This window comes from Marmota flaviventris, chromosome 12 (assembly GCF_047511675.1).
Source record: "Marmota flaviventris isolate mMarFla1 chromosome 12, mMarFla1.hap1, whole genome shotgun sequence".
NCBI classification, from domain to species: Eukaryota; Metazoa; Chordata; class Mammalia; order Rodentia; family Sciuridae; genus Marmota; species Marmota flaviventris.
The window spans coordinates 69,600,382-69,615,472 of NC_092509.1; the positions used below are offsets into that span (position 1 = coordinate 69,600,382).

At 47.0% G+C, this 15,091-nt stretch overlaps 1 protein-coding gene across 1 annotated transcript; it reads left to right on the plus strand.

Moving 5' to 3' along the window:
• The first annotated feature begins 965 nt into the window (after positions 1-965).
• Positions 966-14,522, plus strand: Batf3 (basic leucine zipper ATF-like transcription factor 3). The gene is made up of 3 exons (XM_027934861.2): positions 966-1,114; positions 4,108-4,212; positions 14,017-14,522. Exons 1-3 carry the CDS (start codon positions 1,037-1,039, stop codon positions 14,200-14,202), a joined length of 369 nt encoding a protein of 122 aa, XP_027790662.1. The 5' UTR covers positions 966-1,036; the 3' UTR covers positions 14,203-14,522.
• The last annotated feature ends 569 nt before the right edge of the window (positions 14,523-15,091 follow it).

The following is a 15,091-nucleotide window of genomic DNA, read 5'->3' on the forward strand; positions in this document are numbered from 1 at the left end:
TCTTGCCACACCTGCCACCTTAATCTGAAAAAAGATCTAGTCCTTTCAAACTTAGCGTGGCGGGCCCACATCCCCGAATCTGTCAAGTGACGTCCAACGCGGCAGATTTGCTTTCAGAATAGCCTGTCACCATTTCTGCTCCTGCTCACCCTCCACTCAGGGAATTCACCCAAGGTGCCGCCCCGCCTAGTTCTCTGGCCCAGTCGGGAGGGACGAGGTGAAAAAGGATAGGTGCTCTCCGCAGAAAAGCCCTGGGACGCCCATGGCTTTGGGGTGTGCAGTGGGACTCTGTGAAGCCGGCTGACCCCGCCTCCCGCCTGCGCCTCCCGGGCTGCGGAAGGAGTGAGAGTGGCTCTCCCAGGTGACAGATCGCCCTGGAGAAAGTCCCCCCCGAGGCTGTGACCCGCGCTAGGGGGTGGCGGGGAGGCGTGGCCCATGCGCAGGAAGATGTCGTGATGAGACTGGGGAAAAAAACCACCAACCCCAAATCCACCCACTTGAGTTTCCCAACTCGAGTTCCTCTAGAGCGTTCGAAGGACCCCAAAGGCTGCTCCGTGCCTCCCTGACCCCCATCCGCCCGGCGTCACCTCTTGCGGGTGGGCTTCGCGTTCCCCCCCTGGGTTTCAGAGCCACCACGTGACTTCCATGAAGCGAGGGGCCGCTGCGGAAAGCCGCGACAGGGGTGGGATTTGGGACCCCGAGGTGCAACAACTGGGCGGGGAGAGGAGGAAATCAGGCGGGGGTGGGAGACAGAGGGGGCGGGGCGGACTTGGGGACGGGAAGGACAGCGTGCTGGGCCTGGGGGAGGGGTGGGGTGGCCTCGCGAGCGCGCAGTGCTCGGTGGAGCCGGGAGAGCGGGAAGTCGAGGGGGCGGGGCGGAGGGCCGACGGCCGGCAGGTGCCGGGGCGCGAGGATGCCGAGAGCGCGAGAGCACCGGTAGGCAGTGCCCCGCGTGCAGGGCGCCGCGGGCGGGGCGGGCGGCCGCTGCTCCGCCAGGCTGCTCGGCGGGGCGGGGCGGAGCAGAGGAGCGCCCGGCATGTCGCAAGGGCTCCTGACCGACAGTAGCGTCCTGCAGAGGAGCGTCGCGGCGCCTGGGAATCAGCCGCAGCCGCAGGTAGTGGACGAGGCGCGCAGGGAGGACCTCAGGGACGCGAGGGCACTGATGCCTAGCTGGGCTAGGGGCGAGGGACGCCGCGGGGAAGCAGGAGGTGGGTGCTGGAGTTTCCGGGTGGTGACCGCTAAGGTGCGGGGGTGTAGGGCGCATCCCCTAGCACCGGACGACCGAGAGTGGGGCGGGAGGTGGGGGAGGACTCAGGGGCCCCCGATGTGTCCGGTCGCCCAGCTCAAGCTCGGTGTCCGCGCCGCCTAGGATAGCTTCAGTGCCTCCGACCGTGAAGACCTGAGGGCGCCTATACCTAAATGGGCCCGGCAACCTGCGCTCACCCGCACGTGGGGCGTCCGGCGCAGCCCGGGTCCTGCGGGGCGATCAGCTCCCACTCTACTTTTCACGTGCTTGGCTCTTACCCGCCGCTCCAGGAGTGAGCTAGAGCGCCAGGTGGGGGAATTCGGTCCAAAGACTGAATTTGCGGTTCGTCCCCACGTCCCCACATCCAACCTCCTTGTTGCCGCCCATATGGGGAACAGAATGGTTCAGCTAGCAGTATTCGATAAGGACCCCTCAGAGAGCAGATTTCACCCCAGTGCTGGTGAAAACCCCTTACGTCCATCCAGTCAGTCCTCTGCGTTGTCCCCAGCAACTTTTACAACTGCGCCAGACAGGAAACTGAAATCATGTTTCCCGCCGAGATGGCCATTAGGAGGCATTGCACCCAGCTGCTTTAGGATCAGGATTGAGTCTTTTATTCTTATGGCTGCCCCCTCCCAAGCACATAGTGTCATCCAGTGACACTAGAATGTCACAGAGATCTGAGTTTGGGTCTCACCTTGGCCACGCAGGCTCAATAATCTTGATAATTTGATGATTCCAAGCCACAGTTAACCCACCTATAAAAATATAACAACATCTCAGAGTTTTTATGAGGTCTAAATGAGATATCATTAATATATAAATACTTCTTGACTTTGCAAACCTTTCTGCCTTAATTAAATGTTCCTGTCAGGTTGGCAGGTGTGACCACATATGATAGGTGAGGGTTACCAGTTTAGAGGGTTAGCTCCCAGAGGGCAGGATGCATGTCAATCCTGTGTGTCCTATGCCTTTTTTATTATGGAGAATAGAAAGACATGATTTAGTGACAAGTACTGTCAGAGATTCAGTTAAAAATAGTAACCTCAACAAAGACTAGTAACTGCTGGAGAGCATACTGTGTATAGGGAGTTTTAGGACAAAGTCTAATTGCATGGTACACTAGCCCCAAACCTCAGGCCTTTTGGCAGAAAGCAGCAGAGGTCAATGACCCGTTGTTCTGGGCTTGTATTTCTAGTGCCTAGGAGAATGCCTGGCACATGGTAGATGCTCAGTTATATTTATTGAAAGAATGAATGTATCACACTTAATGAGAAAATTGGAAATTCAGAAAATTTAAACCATTTACCCAAGGTCTTATTGATAATACAAAATTAGGATCAGTGAGATTGTAAAGTTTATGCTAAAGTTCCATATTCTACACCACATGTCCCTGCCCTGTGATGTTCAGGATATGTACTACATTTTTACACCATCTCTGTACCCTGCAGCATTGTCTCCAGGCCACTTCTATTTGTTATGTATGTTGTTTATTCTTCTCCTTTTATTTTTGCATATGTTGGAAATTCTTACCTTCAGTAATTGGAGAGATGGTGTGTCTTTCTTATTCAGAATATAAGACTAAATAAAATGATAACTGAAAATATCATTATTAGGTGTTTTTGATATTTGCTTTCATTAATAGTAATAATTGAGGAGCTTTCTTTGATCTGTACCCCATTCACCTCTTGTTTTTTAAAACCCTTAAGGGTAATATTTTTTTTTCTCCCTTGGTATCTTATCATGGGGTTCTGGAAAGCAAATATTGCTGTTCTTTTTCGTGTTTCCTATAATGAGTGAAGTGTCTTTACCATGGTAAGTGTGTTATTCTGCCTGCCTGTTTCACAGTATCTCTTGAAGGATTGACTCCATTTGGCTGAATCTCATTGATAGCAAGGCTTTCAGGACATATCATGGATTGGATTTTTTATTTACTCTGACCTCCAAAGCAAAATATCAGTCAGGCATTGTTCAAATGAGCACATTGTTAGGGGTGTGCATTGGTAGAGTTATATAGTTGCAATCAGTTACAAGTGTGTAACCATGATTTGCCCATAGTATCAAAAGTACCTGCTAGTGTGATGGTGTAAGAGCTGACACACAGCAAGTTCCAGAGAGCAGATGGCCTCCAGTTTTCCCAGGCTCAGATGAGCAACACTTACACCACAACTCTTCCAGGCCTACGCCTTTGTGGGATAGAGGTTTGTGAACGTTGGTTTGAAGACTAACAGACCTGAGTTCCACTTCCCACTTACCCCCATACTAGCTGTGATACCTGGAGCAAGTTCCTTAACCTATCTGAGTTTCTTATTCCTCATCTTTCTTTTATAGAATCTAGGGCCTCACACATGCTAGGCAAGCCCTTTATTACTGAGCTACAGCTTCAGCTGCAGCCCTTACCTTCCCCTACCCTAGTACTGAGGATTGAACCCGGGGCCTCACTCATGATAGCAAGCACGCTGACCTGTATTCCTAACCTTTTGCAAATGTTATTTTGAGACAGGATCTTGCTAAATTGCCCAGGCTGGCCTTGAACTTGTAATCATCCTACTTCAGCCTCCCAGGTGGGAATTTCAGGTGTGCACCACCACACTTAGCACCTCCAGCCCTCTTATTGCTCATCTTTTAAATGATAGCCACAGTACACATTTCTCAGGGCAGTCTTGGGGACTAACAGCTAAGCAGAGGCCCAGCATGCAGTGAGTGCCCCTTAAGAAGCTACCATTAGCCCGCTGATGGAGCAACATCAGTAATAAAGGAAATGCTGGCGCTCGGTGAGTGACGTTCAGAGAGAAGAAAGAGGGCAGACAAAGGCAAGGCAAGGGCATCGACATCACACCTCCCCAAATGTCATCCCCCAGAGTCCTGAGGATGATGACAGGAAGGTCCGAAGGAGAGAAAAAAACCGAGTTGCTGCTCAGAGAAGTCGGAAGAAGCAGACCCAGAAGGCTGACAAACTCCACGAGGTGAGACTGTGTGGTGGGGCAGAACCACATGAGAGCCATGAGGAGGAGCCACGCTCTGCCCATAACAATGTCCTTGTCGTTACTAAATTCTGCACACATCTGATTCTGCTGGGTCTTTCCAGCCCAGTGTTCTGATTCTTTGCTTGTGGACCTCTTCATCTCTCCCCAGTCCACGGGGTGCCTCTCACATTTAAGTTTCTTGCATTATAAAACAAGACAAAGGGCCTTTTTTTTTTTTTTTAAATGATGCTGAGGATTGAACCCAGGGCCTCTAACATGCTAGGCAAGCGCTCTACCACTGAGCCACAACCCCAGCCCCCCAAAATTCCCCTTCTTGATTCTGATTGTCTTTCAAGTTCTTGCTCCATTTCTTTTCTTCCTTCACTTGTCTGTTTTTTTTTTGTTTGTTTGTTTGTTTTTGTTGTTGTTTTTGGTTTGTTTTTTTGGTACTGGGGATTGAACCAGGGGCACTCAACCACTGAGCCACATCCCAGCCCTATTTTGTATTTCATTTAGAGACAGGGTCTCACTGAGTTGCTCAGTGCCTCACTTTTGCTGAGGCTGGCTTTGAACTTGCAATCTTGCTGTCTCAGTCTCCTGAGCTGCTGGGATTACAGGTGTATGCCACCGCACCAAACACACCTCTTCTTCTTAAAAACAGTATCCACTTTTAGCTGTGGGTGTAGATCAGTGGTAGAGTGGGTAGAGTGCCTACCTCACACACATGCAAGTTCCTGGGTACCATCTACAGTACTGAAGAAAAAAAAAAAAAGAATAGCTTATGCTTGCTGTCTCTGTGCCTTTGGTTTCTATTGATTCCTCTTCTATAATTTCATTCCTGCTTCTCCTTCCTCTACCTAATGCATGTAGACACATATACCCCTGCAGAAGTTGCTGTCCTGGAGGCCAACAGGAGCTTCATCCTGTTTTTATCCTCCTTGATCTTGCTGAAACTTTTGATACCTTTCACTCATTCCTTCTTGAAGCTTTCTCCTCTTGCCTCTAAAAGACTGCATTTCCTAGTTATCATGATCCTCTTCATCTTTTTTTTTTTTAAATTTCTTTGTTAACTTTTCTATCTTTGTTTTCTTAAATGATGGTATTGATCAGGGCTTCAGACTCTGCTGTTTCTTAATCTCACACTGGAAGATTTATTTATTTATCTACTAATCTGTTCTTCAGAACATCAGCTTCAAACATTAATAAATGCCCTAGACCCAAACCACACCATTTGCTTAGACATCTCCAGATGGGTCTGCTGCAGGCTCCTGGGATGAACCACATTCATAATGGAGTGCCAAGTCTGTTCACTCTGAGACTGTCTTCACAGGATCTTCACATTATAGTAAACCAGCCACATTTCTTATCACTCATATCAGAAGCCTGGTGTCTGAGTCTGTTTTCTGTTGCTATAACTGACTGCCACAGGTTGGGTAATTTATAAAGAATAGTTTATTTGGCTCAAGTTCTAGAGTCTGGGATGTTCAAAAATCAAGATGCCATCATTGGCTTTGCATCTAGTGAGGGCCTTCTTGCTGCATTAAAACATGGCAGAGGGTATCACATGATGTCAGGGCAAACAAACCAAAAGAATTTGTTTTATAAAAAGCCATTCTCATGATAACCCATTAATAGATTAATCTTTTCACAGAAGCAAAACCTTCATGATACTATCACTTCCCAAAAGTCTTACTTCCTAACACTACTGCATATAGGACCAAGTTTCCAATACATGACTTTTCAGTGGGCACATGCAGACCCCAGACTGGGATTTATCTTCAACTATTTCATTTTCCTCAATCCTTAAGCATAAACCCATGGAATCCCATGGCTGGGAATGGCAACTGTGCATACCAGGAACTGACCTCAAAAGCACTTGAGATCTATCCAAGGAATTTCCTGGCAGTCTCTGCATGGAGTAGATGTGCTTAATTAAAGATTTTAGTTTCACTGTTTCCTGCCATGCTTTCTCATCATAGATTGATTCAGCAAGAACATTCTGGAACATTGACAGCACAGACACTCATGTATAATTGAGAAGAAGAAAATTTCTGAAAAAAGTCTTCTAGCAGTGCACAGAGAACAAATTCTGAATGCACATACCCCAGAGAGACATGACACACCAATGTAAATTTACAGTGTGGCAAAGTTATAGATGTCAGATTCTTTCCTGAGTAGGATAGTTGGCCCTATAAAGAGACTAGAGTGTCCAGACTAGAGTCAGGGAAGGCCTTTCCATCCTTTATTCTGTAAAATTTTTACAGAAGAATTGCAATACCCTTTGCCTCCTTTCTTCCTTCCCCCTTGCTCCTGAGGCAATTGTGGTTCTAGCTTTGTGTTACCAAATATCCCCCAGAGGGGGCTTGTGGCTCACAGTTAGTTCATGGCCCTTCATTCAGACCATGTATACTGGTCTGAACAGCTGGACAACAAGAGCCCTTGAGAAGTTTCTAGTCCAAGTCAGGTGTATTATCAATTGTAAGTCCTGAGTGATTATGTATACAGTGGTGGCTAAGTGTCTTGAACAAGATCTTTCATGGAGTAGGTCAAGTAGATCCATTCTACAAATATTTATTAAGCACTCCTGTGGGCAAGACTTTTGGGTCACAAAAAGAAGAAGATCTCATTCCTGTCCTTGGGAAGTGCAAGATTTCCCACAGAAAGCATGTTAATTTTTTCTTTTTCTTTTTTTTTTTAAACTGCTGTAACAAATTCTTAAAAATGTGGTGACATAAAACAACAAATTTACTATTTTAGAGTGTTGGTAGTTGGACCTTTTGAGATGCGTGTCCCTGGGCTAAAATCAAGGTGTCATCAGGGCTGCATTCTTTCAGGAAGCTCTGGTGAAGATCTGTTTCCTTGCTTTTTCCACCTTCTAGAGGCTTCCATGTTCCTCAGGTTGTGATCCCCTTCCATCTTCAAACACAGCAATGGCCAGTCAAGTCTTCTCCGTGCTGTTACTCTGATACTGGCTCCATCATCACATCTCCTGCTCATTCTCCTAACTCCTCTTTCACACACAAGGACCCTCATGATCACATTATACCTGCCTAGGTAATCCAGGACAATCTCTCACTTTACTCGGCTTAACTGCGTCTGCAAAGTCCCCTCTGCTATGTGAGGCGATACAGACACAGGTTCCAGAGATCCAGATATGGACATCTTTGAGGGGCCATTATTCCATCTACCACAGAAAGTAGAATGAATATTCATAAAGCTTATTGGCTGGAGATGTAGCTCAGTGGTAGGACACTTGCCTAGCATTTGAGAGACCCGGGTTCCATCTCCAGCACTGAAAAAAAGAAAGAAGAATATTCATTTGGCTCTATTGCATTGTCAAAAAAGACCCCCAGATGAAGCATGGGTTCTCTCTCAATCTCTAACATTGTTGGATTTGATAATTAAGTGAACCAGGTGCCTGGGAACCACATTTACCCCTTTATAGTCCCTCTTTTTTCTTTCTTTAATTTAATTTTCTTATTTGTTTTAATTAGTTACACAGGACAGGAGAATGCATTTATGCACTTTGATATATCATACATACATGGGATATAATTTCTCATTTTTCTGAGTGTACGTGTTGCAGAAGCATAATGGTCATGCATTCATATTTACACATAAAGTAATAATGTCTGTTTTATTCTACAATCCTTTCTGTCCCCACATCCCCTCCCATCACTTCCCTCTACCTAATCTAAGGTAACTCTATTCTTTTCTAGTGCCACCCCATTGTGAATTAGCATCTTCATATTAGAGAAGACATTTGGCCTTTGGTTTTTTGGTATTGGCTTATTTTGCTTAGCATGATATTTTCCAACTCCATCCATTTACTGGCAAATACCATAATTTTCATTCTTCTTTAAAGATGAATAGTATTCCATTGAGTATATATACCACATTTTCTTTATCCATTCATCTACTGAAGGACACCTAGGTTGATTCCATAGTTTAGCTATTGTGAGTTGAGCTGCTATTTTCTGGTCCCTCTTGAACCATGAGGCCTTCCATGGGGCCCCTTCCTGTCCACTTACCCATAGGCTCTGGTTGCCTGACAGTTTTGCTTCTGTCCTTTCCATAACTGGTGTGGCTTGATCTGGAGCCCAGTCCCTACAGGAAAGAACACCCCCTTCTCCTTTTCCTCAGTGTGGCCTGAGGCATACGTCAGAATATACACCACCGGCAGATCACCTCAGCAAGGCAGCCCTGTTGAGAAACACAGTGTCAAAGTCAGGACACTGGCTCTCTCTATATACAGACCCCAAAACTACCCCTCACCTTACCTCAGTAGCTACACACAAAGAAGGTATCAGGGGGTAAGCAAATGGCTTAGGAAAGTAAAAATGCATCCCAAACTTTTTGCAGAATGAGAGGAACATCACCTCTGGACCAAAAGGTTCCTCATGAATAATTCCTTCCCTGTGGATTTCCGGCCTCCTACCAGGAAGGCTTCATGATTACAGGAATCCCTTTTCTGTATGGCCAGCAGTTTAGTGGTAGGACGTTAAATGACTAAATCTACATACTAGAGGTGAAGATGACTGTAGAAAGAATGTGGTAAAGAATTACTACGCTCCAGTGGCCTGAGGGCAGAACACTTAGCACACTTATATGGGTCACAGCAGAAAGCCCCTGGAGACACCTGGGGCTCCCAGGTCACATCCAGGAAGGAGTCACTGAGAGCAAAACCCACCAGATCACTAGGAGGTTTTCAGGGACTCAGGAAGCTGCTTGGTCCCTGCTAAAGATAGTAGTCCTGCAAAAGGACTTTCCTCATTGGCTCCCCTATCCCAGCACTGTGTGGAATTCCTAATGTCAAAGTAGCTCAGACTCTTCACTTGCCTTTCTCGAATACCTCCACGGGTAATGATCAGAGCCTGCTTTGTTTAAAATTCCCACTTTTCTCTTCTGTTCACCTTACTCACACACCCAGTTATTTTTGAGCCCCTGTCACCTCTAGCAACCTGAAAACATTCCTTTGGCTTCCACTGTTTTGAGTTTCTTGGCCATTTCCCTCTGCTTCCAGTTCTCCATCTTGAAAGACAGATGATTCTATCAAAGTGAGATAGGCCAGGGGAGCCCGGGGAGAGAAGAGCTGGGCTCACTTCTCAGAGTGTCCCCCAGGCCATGGGTCAGTTGCTGGCAATTGGACGGTGGCAATGAGAAGCAGTTCCCAGCAGGTGTCTGTGACCCTCCCTGTTCACCGTTTTCAAATCATCCCTTCACTGCACTTACGCCTCTCGTGGGCTTTTGACCTCCATCCATCTCTGAACATCTGGCGCACACCGGAATCCACATTCACAAGTGGCACCCAAGTGATGGGCCAGGCTCTCTGAGAGGAGCTGGAAGTTGGCTCAGAAATGGGTCAGATTGGTTTGACCAGGCACCCAAACATGTCAGACTGAGAAAGAATTTTGAGTCAGAAAAGGAAGGCAGCAATGCCATCCCCAAGAGCCCTAAATGTCACAAAACTGACAAAGTACTTGGGCAATACCGTTGTGGTATGTGTTGCCATGGTTCTTTCAGACATTGCATGTTTTAAGAGAATGTTTCATGTCAGTACCCAGTTGGTTCAGAAACTGATTATGACACTAATTTGTACAGTCCTTGCTGATGACACAGCATCTGCTGGGAAGTGCATCAGCTTAAGGCTTGGGAAGGGGTAAATTGTAAAGTCCTGAAATCTCATGGCCTCTTACTTCTGGTAACCACCACAGGGGAATTCAGGCCCAGGCGCTGCCATCCAAGAGCAAAATTGCTGATGCTGCCTGAGAGTTGCAGTTGACCTGGACATAGGCATCAGATCCCAAGTCTATGTGACCTTGGACATGTCACTGTGCCTCGCAGAGCTTCAGTTGGCTCACTTATGAAAATTGGGTTTGTGTTTGGCTGTGTCCTCCTGGTGGTCTTTTCCTACCCCTCCTTTCTTTCACACCAGAATTATCGTCTTTGGTCCTTGGTACTCATATCAGCTTCTCTACCAATCTCAATTCCGTCTTCTTCCTTAGAAGACTGAACCCTGGCAACCCCCAGACAGTTCCCCACTCGACCTCTTTTAGTTTTTTTTCAGCCTCAATACTGTTGACATTTGGAGATAGACAATTTCTTGTTTGGGGGGCTGTCCTGTGCACCGTAGGACACCAAGCAACATCTGCCTCAACCCACTGGATGCATATCACCTCCCTCCCCTATCTGTGAAAAAACAAAACTGTCTGCAGACATCAGCAAATTTTCTCAGATGTCTTCAACTGGGGACTGCCAAAATTGCCCCAACTGAGAACCACTGCCTTAGGCAGCTTAATTTCTGAGGCAGAACTGGGATTTGCAGTGATTTCACTGCCTCTAATTTTAGGTCTCTGCTCTGAGGCTATGACCTGGCAAATTCCCAGGGTGGCAGCACAGTGACCTGAAACCTCCCTCCTGCAACAGGTTCACAGCTCACCAGGATTCAAGCTAGACGGATCATCTCTTTGGAAATCACACGAGTTTAATGTTTCCTTCTCATTCCTTATTTATGTTAAATCTAGTCATCTCTTCTTTGTCTGAAGCGGGTTTCATTCTTTCCCTTTTCTTTCCGTTCAGTCTTCTCTGGCCCCTTCTTCCTCCCCTTCTCAGCTCCTCTTCATTTGTATAGAACTGGTCTCACCTGAAGATTTTCACTGCTTCTCTCCTTCTTATTCCTTCAGCTCAGTAAAAGTCCCTCAGCAGATTTATGAGTAAAACCTAAATCCCAGAAGAGAAAGTCCCTGTGGAGAAGGCAGACGAGGGGCCTGCTTGGTGACTTGTGACAGGCAGCTAGCTCTGAAGACTTTCCGAGCAGAGGTTTGGGGAACGTAGTAGTGGTACCTCAGGAAGGTGTTAGGCCTCAGGGCTTCTTGTGGCTTCTAGAGACAAAGCTCAGAAACTCAGAGAGAAAAAAAAATAACTGTAAAAGGGCAGTTTTGAGATGTTCTGCCTGAGGAAGAAAACTACCTGTTCTTTGGAATCTAGTTAAAATGTTATCTCATTGGAACCATTCAGATCTACCATCAACTTTACTTGAAGGTGAAGGGCAGTTCCAGTCGCAGAGTAGAGTGTGTGTGTGTGGCGAGTGTGTGTGTGTGTGTGGGGGGGGGCATGCACAATCTCTTTCATCTCTCTGCTTGCATGCAAGCTTCCCATGATGCCACAGTCTCTATTCCTGTGCTTACATCCAGACCCTCCCCTTGCCCGTGAAGGGCTTGTTGCTGAGTTTATAGACTGAATTCTGACTCCAGGTCTAGAGCTAGTCAGAGGTCAGAAAAGATCACAAAGAACTGGGGATGGTGGGCAAGGGTAGGGACTGAAGGCCCATTCTGCTAGTGAAGCCAAACTAACTCTGAGAAGCCTGGTTCGGGAGCAGGGAGAATGAAGCCTGCTGTCCTGGACAGTATTTTGGAACACCCTGCAGACCTTTCCGTAATGGGCAGGAGGTGGAGGAATGGCTGAGATGATCTCTGTGTGCCACTCCTCTGGGGCCCTGGTTCTGAAAGAGAGGCATGTACTCGGTGGGGAGGGAGGGAGGAAAGGGCAAGAGAAGATAGAGGATAAGGTTTAAGGAGTTGCTGAGCTTCTAGATGCTGGCTCTGTGGTGCATGGAGTGGAGGTAGAGAAGAGGGTAGCAGAAGATCCTAGGTGTTAAGCATTTCTGATCTTTGGGGAGAGATTTTATTTACTATAAGAGAGATTGAAGATGATACAAGAACTGAATAGAACTCGTAATAAAAGATGTAGGTTTTATAGAAGCTGCAATTAGAGAAACCTTCCTGGAGGTAGTGGGCCTATATGGGAAAAAGAGGAAGGTGGTCCACTTGAGGAGAACCTCATGAGCAAAGGGGTAGGGATGAGAACTTGCAGGTTTCTTTAGGGGCTATCAGATAAGACTTCCTTAGTGATACTTTTCTTAAAGATCACTATCAAGAAAGGAGTGTGATGGGTAATAACAGGGAGTCCCCAGCTCAGTATATGCATGGTGTGCTTGGGGGCAACAAAGTCTAATCATACAAATCAAGCTAGATGTAAATGAAAACTACATTGTAGCAAGATTTAAATACAGTTGTCAGCCTTGAAATGGTTGCTGTTAGCATGCTGGAGGGCTCTGCCATGAGTGGGTGTTGGAGAACTTATTGATGACTTGGATGAAGAAAAGAAAGAACTGCTTATCATGTTATTGGACGGCTTAAAGTGGTCCATGAGATGAAACAAGTATGATTCCAATAGATTTTTGCTTGGCTCAAAGAAGCTCAAATGAACAGAATGAAATTCAGGGGAGAAAGATGTAAAGCTGTACCCTTCAGGTCCAGAATATCACCCAAGTAGAGACAGAAAACAGCACATGCTGACGGAGCTCTCTGCAAGTTTGTGGAGAATCCCCAGCATCTTAGGTCTGGTGCACAGGAGGCCTCTGCCAGGAATTTTCCCTTTGCATGATCCCCAGAATCATGCACTGCATTCAAGGAGTGATGTTTTCTCAGAGATTCTGGCAACTTGGAAGGTGTGTTAGGGATGATGTCCAGGAGAGCAGAGGCATTGGTAGTTCTGCCACAAGGAACTCAGAGAACCTGAGACAGTTGGGCTCAGAGAATACCTAAGGGGAAGTGGTGTGGGGCTGTCCCTACCATTTCAAGAACTGCGATGTTGAAAAAAAGTATTAGATTTACTCTATGTGGTTCCATTAGGTGGAACCCAGCCCAATAGGTGGGTTTGAAGAAGAGAGAGATTTGGGATTGCTACAACAAACAGCTTTTTCTAATAGAGCTGCTCAGAAATGACAGGGCTATCCTTTGAAGGTGGGACTGCCCAGCCCAAGATAGATTCGGGGGGCTAGAGTTACCTATGGAAGGTTTCTACATTGTGTGGGTTGTGCAAAGGGTACTCTTTGATTCCCTGCAGCTCTAAGCCTCTGTGAACTCTGATATGATGGAAACAACAGAATAGTGCCGGAGCAAAGCCACATGCATTCATGCTTTGATTTGGGCAATCAGCAAACATTTGCTACCTTCTGAGTCTATTCTGGGTGCTGGGGGTAGGTGCTGGGGGTGTAGTGCGAATGCAGCAAAGACCTTCAGAAAGCAGATCAGCCAGCCTTGGAGGGGACTGACACAAAAGGATCTAAGGGAACTTTCTGGTGGTGGAAATGTGTTATTGATCAACATGGGCATATACATTTGTCAACACTCATTGAAATACACATTTAAAATAGATGCATTTTATTTTTTGTAAATTATTCTTCAGCGGGACTCAGTAGCTCCCCCTATAGTTCCAGTTATTCAGGAGGCCGAGGCAGGAGGATCACTTGAGCCCAGGAGTTCACTACTGGCATCAGCACCAAGTTCTGCAGAGGAATCACCAGGTTGCCTAAGAAGGGGAGAACCCCTGCGGGTCAGGAGCAGAGCAAGCCAGATCTCTTTAACCGAGCAGTAGTGGGATGCTGGAACAGCCCTGCACTCCAGCCCTGGCAGCATAGTGAAACCCCTCTCTCAAAAACATGAAATAAAAAAAATATATAGTTAATTGATTGATTAAATGAATTATTCCTCACTAGAGTTGCTTGAAAAAAAAACAAAACAAAGCTCTGTCCTCGTGATCCTTTCATCCTAGTGGGAGGAGAAGAGAACATAAGCCAACAAACCGTAAGCCAATAAACGTGAGCGGTGGAGGGGACAGGGGTCCAGGATAAGGCTTTCTCCGGCAGGAGGTGAGCTTCGCGGTGCGCTTTAGAGCTGCTGGGAGGACGGAGGAAGGGACTGCAGTCTCAGAACCCAGATGCCTATTGCCTTTCCTCGACAGGAGTACGAGTGCCTGGAGCAGGAAAACACCATGCTGCGGAAGGAGATCGGGAAGCTGACTGAGGAGCTACGGCACCTGAGCGAGGCGCTGAAGGAGCACGAGAAGATGTGCCCGCTGCTGCTCTGCCCCATGAACTTTGTGCAGGTGCCTCGGCCGGACCCTGTGGCCAGCTGTCTACCGCGATGAAGCCCGAGGACGCTCCTCCTCTGCTGAGCGAGGAGCCTTGATCATTTCCACACCTGGGGGAAGAGGTTCCCTCTGCGTCTGTGTGCAGGGTCACCTGTGGCCAGGAGCTCCAGGGCCAGTCGTGGCCTCCGCAGCCTGGCTCAGGGTGGCAACCTGTAGGCACCTGACTCTTCGTCCTGGAGCAGTAAGCAGAAAGGCCACCAGCTGAAAGGCCAGCCTCAGGAGTCACTTCTCATCTGCTTTGGCAGCTAGTAGGTTTCTGCAGGATCATTTCCTCTAGAATTGGGATAACAATAAAGATGAATATTGTCTCTCCTTTCTCCAAGTTGTTGGAATTTAGGAGCACAGTACAGTTCCTCTTTCTGGGGTGGTCATCTTCCCCGCGTTGTTTCATAGCTCATGGGTCTTGTTTCCCTCTCCTGTTCATCTCCTCCAAAGCCACATCCATTATAGTTGGCCGACACACCCTTGTGGGGGCTGTGGCAAAGCATAAATGGGCAGGATTTCACTGCACCCCTGTGTCTTCAGAAGTCATTGACCCAGCTGGCCCTGCATCTTGGCCAGCTCACACCCATGCTAGACTGTCATGTAAGATTTTCTATTCCAGGACTTTTTTCCCAACTGCTGTGTCTATTCCCAGGTCACCTTTCCCTTCTGTAAGTAGGTATAGGATCAGAGGACAAACTTACTTTATATTAGCCTGAATCCCTGGAAAAGTCTGTCCCCTTATTATTGATGGGGAGGAATTTATGATGGGAGATGAGAAGAGGAATATTTTTTTTTCTTTTTGATACTGGGGATTGAATCCAGGAGCACTTTACTACTGAGCAGTCTCCTTAGTCCTTTTTTTTTTTTTAATTTTGAGACAGAGTCTTGCTAAGTTGCTGAG